The sequence below is a fragment of the Oreochromis aureus genome, linkage group 23 (genome assembly GCF_013358895.1).
Source record: "Oreochromis aureus strain Israel breed Guangdong linkage group 23, ZZ_aureus, whole genome shotgun sequence".
In the NCBI taxonomy this organism is placed as follows: Eukaryota; Metazoa; Chordata; class Actinopteri; order Cichliformes; family Cichlidae; genus Oreochromis; species Oreochromis aureus.
The window spans coordinates 43,287,177-43,293,176 of NC_052963.1; the positions used below are offsets into that span (position 1 = coordinate 43,287,177).

Here is a 6,000-nt window from a genome sequence, read left to right on the forward strand (position 1 = left end):
AAGGGTCTTTCATTTATATATGAACATTTACATAAACAAAACGCACAAAAAGTTATTTTCCACAAAGCTGGTTGGCGTATTATCATTATTATTATTATTATTATTATTATTATTATTATTATTGTTATTATTATTATTATTATTAATATCATTATTATTATTATTATCATTATTATTATAACTTTAAGTTATTGTTACTATAACTTTAAGGATAAGTAATAAGAAATTGTAGGCTGTTTCCTTTAAAGTCATATCAGTGTAAGCCTTTGCGCTTGTTATAGACAAGTGTCTAAGTCAGAAAAACAGCCTAATGACAAACTAGACTCTATAGTCACTGCGCCCCTCGTCGTAGAATCTCCCTCCAAAATGACCCAATGCTTCAGTGGAGTTTCACCATATTATTCAAAAAGAAGTTCTTGGAGAGAAAGGGGAGTTTAGGATGAACAGACAACAAGTGTCGCAAAGCCGTAGGGTTGTTAGTAGCTCCATTCAGTTCTGTGGGCTAAATAACAACCTTGTCGGGGTCAAATCTTTGCTTAGAGTAGCCTGGGTTATTATTAACTTTCAAATACGCGTCCATCCCGGTGCACACGGGGAGTTACTGACTTAAGAAAGCCGTCCCAACACGACTCACCGACTTTGGAGCGTCGCACTGTCTCGGTCTGCCCGGTCGGTCTGCGCCCCAGGGTGCCACAGCGTGCAGCAGCGCGCTCAGGAAGACCCAGCTGATTCCCGGCAGAAAGACCATCCCGTCGATGTTATAGGACAATTGTAGGAGTCAGCTCACAGCGGACTTTTCTCTCTTTCCCCCCACTCTGTCTTCTCTGTTACTGCCCGGTTTCCCGTCTCCTTTGAAGTACAAAAAAAAAAAAAAAAAAAGTTACCGGTGGCCTCTGGGCTCACATGTGCAGGTCGGCGAGAGGACCATTCCGCCTCTTCGCCATTCCCGACGCACTCCACTTGTGAATGTGTCTGTTTCTGTTCTAAACTTTTCTTGGCTCCTTCCAACCCGGTGCAGTCCTGAAGCAGGAGCTATAAACTCTTTGGAGAGTTTGCGCTCCACGAACTTGGAGCGTCTTGACTGGGAAAGAGGTGGGACGGTCTGAGTGAGTACCCCACCCCACCCAAATACACACAGCCCAGGTTCTTTTAAGAGGAGGGAGCGCAGGTTCATAGAGAAATGACAGGTTTCCCCGAGTGAAGCAGCTCTAGCCACGCAGACCCCCAAAACAGTGCAGATTGGAATTAATCTTCTCATTAGCTGCCTATTAAGTTTATTTAGTCCACATTTCGATGTTCCTGATATTTTTTTTAATAAACCGAACTCAGGAACTCGTTTTTTTTAAATTGATCCCAATGAGCTTAGATGTGATTTTATATTCTGTTATTGCGGGGTTTCCTTGATATTACCTGTTAAACTCTTGCAGATTGCAGCTGTTGAAAGGCATCTCCTCATTAGCAGATGGTAGTCTAGATCTTCAGTGTCTATATGTTCAATATTTTTTCTTATATAAAACTATAAATCTTTGCTATAGTGGTTTATATACCACAGCCATGCACTATGATTGGGTATATGTACCTCATTATTATGAGGGAGGCTGTCACCACTAACCAAGAGCCCAGAGGGCTCACAGTACTAGCTGTCCAGAGGTTTGTTTGGTTTGGTTTTCGGCAGAGTCATTTCAAAGATGTAAATGAACACTATTTCAAATGCTGTCATGTGCTTCCTCACCAGTAGGATCCCATTCATCTCTGTCCTTCTCTGTTTGACATGCCTGCAGCAATAGGCTGCATTTGAACTGTATGGATAATCTTAGACCTTATATGCATGATTAATGGATGCAAATAAACAGGTCCAAGCAAAGACAACTGTGAGAAGTCTTTTATTTATCTTCATTCCACCACTCTTCTTAAGATGTATTAGTCATGATGAGGAGTAGGCATTCTGAAATCAGCGCATGTGTTGAGAGATAGTGGCCCCTCTGTGCAGGCACCAATGTCAACGCTCCACTACTCTACTGTGACCTCAGTTATTGTCCAAGTGGCAGACAGCGTGACAGAGTCAAGTAGTGGAAATTTATCACGGGGACCCCTCAAACAAGTGGCACCGAGCCCCTCCCTGCAGGCTGGGCAGACAGACCTCAGACAAGCAACTCTTTGTCCTCTTTCATGTTCTCCCCTCCTCTCCACTCCTCTTCTCACCACTCCTTGTTCACTTCTGTTACTGGGCAGCTCGGTCCGTCTGCACCCTTATTGTATTTTCCATTCAGATTGGCTGTTTGTGTTGAGTGCCTTTGATCAAGTTGTCTTTTAACCAAGTTTCACGTTGTAAAACTGTGACACTTCTGCCCTTTGACTCTTGACTCTGACTACTTTCGCTGGGAGTCATTTATCAAGATTTGAGAGTCTGACAGGTAGAAAAGTTAGCATGTTTTTGCTTTATGGATTTGCACAATGGTCCACTTGAATGCCACCTCATATTTTCACATACTTGAAACAGAAGAATAACTCAAGAAAACCATGCTAAACAAATCTAATCTCTGCATCCTCACTACTCGGTTTCTCCCTTTTGTGGCTCTTGCTCTGAGACAGGTGTGGGACTTGAGTTAACGGTTTCATCTAGTCTAATGTGGCCACCTGTAGACCCAGGTACATGCTTTAACCACGCCTCGTAGAAGGCTTCTCTTTGAAGGAGCTTTCCACATTCTTGGCCGGTTAGTAGAGGGCTTATGAGCGGCTGGCTGCAGGATATTCCTGGACTGGGGCCAGCACTTACAGCATGGTGCACGTATATAGCTGGGGACGAAAGAAGACTTTAAAGTTAATGTTCTGTTAGCAGATCGCGGCAACGTCCACTTATAGAGCACACATCTGGGGAGGTGTTGGAGAGAGAAGGAGGCAGGAAAGGGAGAGAAAGAGAGTCGACTCGGCTGCAAAAGTATTTTTGACATGTTAAACAAGTCTGCAGCTGAACCCTGCCAATAGGCCTGTCCACACTTTTACTGGCTTTGCATATTTTTCTTTAATATGTCAATGACATACAGAAGAAAGCATACAGATAGTGAAAGAGTAAAGATGAGATTGAAGGCACCCTGTTAACGTCTGTAGCCCTGCAGTTCAAAAGATCTTGTGTCTACTTGTCCTTGTGGCTCTCCATATGTCTGATATTGTGCAGAAGTCCTGGCACAAAACCCCAATTTTAAATCTGCACCTTTGCCTCAGAGTCATTACTTGTCTTTTGTTATGTAATGCAAGTATTATTTCCTTCATAAACACCACCGGTGCTCTACACCACATGAAAAGAGAACATCCATTTATATCCACTGAACTGTACAGAGATGTGTAACTGTAACTGAGGCTGGAAATGCATGCAAACTATTTTGTTTATTATGTACACAGGGACCCCTAGTGGTGTGAAGAAGAATTAAGCATGTGCACATTGTGGACAAAAGTAAGAAGAACAAGGTGGGATGGGTACCCTGAGGGCATAAAAATTGCGCTTCAAAGAAACTAGGTATGATAAATTTGAAGGAGTGACTTATAGCTTCAGGCTTCCATACCTCATAGTCTGACTGTCAAGCTCGAAGGCCCCACTGGACACTCCCACTCTCTGTCTCTTTCTGGTGTCTCAGCTGGACTAAACACGCATTCCCTTCACTACCTCCACCCATCTCTTGCTCAGGGTCTAATATCCTCTGTCCTCCTTTGAAGAAGTCGAGGAATAATATTGACAGAGTCTCTGGTGAAATGTTATTGTGGTTCCCTTTTCCGGATGTCCTGGGAAAATGGGGGGTAAAATGTAAAGGTTAGGAGGTAGTAGAGAAGAAGGACAATTTTATGTGGTAAAATATATCAAAGAATCCAGGGAGTGGGCCCAAAATGTATCTGTTTACCCCAGATGAGTTAAGCAGAGATAAAAAGGAGTTCAACCAAGTCTAACGTCTAACGGCTATTTTTGGTTAGTCTCCAAGAATTTCTGCTGCCGTCGGTGGGTCATGCAGACACTGATTTGTTTGGTGACAGCACATTTGTGTTAAATAGTTTTTTCCTAGTAGGTGCAGTGATGTCTCTTGTTGCAGGTCAACACATGCAATTGAGGGTCTATCTTCATCCAGAAGGAGCAAAAGCAGAAGGGGAAAGATGAGGGGAAGAGATAAAATGACGGAGGTCACGGCAAGGGTTGTTTTTTCAGAAGTATTGTCTCATATAGATTTTTTTTTAACATCTGTCATTATTTTGGGGGGAAGTAAAGAAGAAGAGACATAAGTCTGAGTCAGAGATTGAAATAATTCAGTTTAGTTAAATGAGATCAAGATTTGCATTTAGGATGTATCAAACAGCAGCAGGAGTGTTTATTTTGTATGTTAATATTTCAATATTTCACCTAAAAGGTTCTTTCGTCATGCTGTATAATATTTACAATTAAGTCATGGAAAGAAAATTCACACTTTCACAGTTTCTTGAGATGCTGAATGAATGAATGAAAGCACACAGCCACCCTTTTTCCAGTTATTTGTGTTAAGTGGTTGCTGGCTCTCGCTTCACATTCACTGTGCAGACATATGAGTTACAGTCGTCTCCTCATCAAGCTCTCAACGAGTAGGCAGATTAGTATATTTCCCAAAATGTTGAACTGCTTCTTCAAAGGAAAAAGCCTGACTGAAAGAGTGGGAAAACAAAGCAAATGTACAATAATTCCAATTTCTACTTGGGGTCACTGAATTGTTTGATTGTCTGAAAATGATTTAAATCATCATATGGGTGATTTTGGATCTGGCGGACGCTCTCCACCATCATCATCAAGACGCCTAATAAGGGAGTATTTTTGGGTGAATGGAGTTGATGCTTTTGGTACATTTCCACAAACTAGAGCTGTTTTGACAGCGTGTGGTGACCACACACCTTACTAATATGCTTCATGTTGAAATTGCTTTTACTATGCATGCCACCTGTTGATCACTTTCCATTTAATGATGAAGGAGGCCCATCTTATTAGTACCAATCTTCTAAGGCCGTTGTGGAAATGACTTCTATGCTGAGATTTTGGTAAAGCAGCAGTTTTGATCATAATTTGTATTTTTTTTCTGGTCATTTTGTATATGTGGACACATACTGATGCTTTCACAGAGAGCCATATCTTGTGTTTGTTTTCTAGAGCCTATAATTCTCTTACATCAAAGGCTTGGCTGCCAAAGTCACCCCATGATGCACTGCACTCTCTCCCACTGATCACTGGCATTGTTAGTAATTGTATTACCCATATCTGGAGCACCCCCTGCTATCTTCCCTCTTCTCCCCCATTTACCCCTGAAAGCCAAAGCTGAAGAGTTGGAGGAGTGAAAAGGCTCCTCCTGCTGTTAAGAAGATCTGTCTTTTGGCTATTTGAATGGTAAAAAAAAATAAAGTATGGACAAATAATGATGTTTCCCCTCTTGTCATTTAAGCATACATAGTGGTTCTGCTCCAAATCTCAGAGCTCGACAATGGATACCATTAATATCACAATATTATGGTAATACAATATATATTTTGCCAGTGTTAATCTCTATTATGCTGTTGTTGTTCATTGTCAGTGTCCTGTTTGGGGTTCATTCAAGCAGGGTTCAAAGAAGGCGACCAATGCCAAATAAGGAATTTTTCATTGACTGGTGAGCACAAACAGCATGTGTTATGATATCATTAAATCAAAGCCTCTGGTCTGCACTGGTGTGCAGGGATCAGATGAGCTCTTCTCTAAGTCGGCAGAAATTGAACTTGACCTCCTTTTGAAGATGGTCATCTGCACTAATAAGGTCTTTTGAAGATTATCATATTGTCCGAAGATGCTTTAATGCAGCACATATAGTAAATTTGTGGCATGAAAGGTTAAAAAAGATATTATGCTTTAAGATCAATAGAGAACAGGAAGCATTGGTTCAACTACTGTCTGCTCGTGTTGTTTTTCCACACACAGCTTCCCCTAGTTTCTGTGATTTTACACTGACTACAGAAAGCAAAGCC

The 6,000-nt window shown here is 41.5% G+C and overlaps 1 protein-coding gene across 1 annotated transcript in view; it reads right to left on the minus strand.

Moving 5' to 3' along the window:
- The window catches only part of trabd2b (TraB domain containing 2B), a 72,773-nt gene extending 71,668 nt beyond the window's left edge, over positions 1-1,105 (minus strand). The window contains exon 1 of the mRNA XM_031736053.2: positions 635-1,105. Coding sequence (XP_031591913.1) covers positions 635-748 — 114 coding nt within the window. The 5' untranslated portion in view covers positions 749-1,105. The remainder of the gene's footprint in view (positions 1-634) is intronic.
- Positions 1,106-6,000: the final 4,895 nt, after the last annotated feature.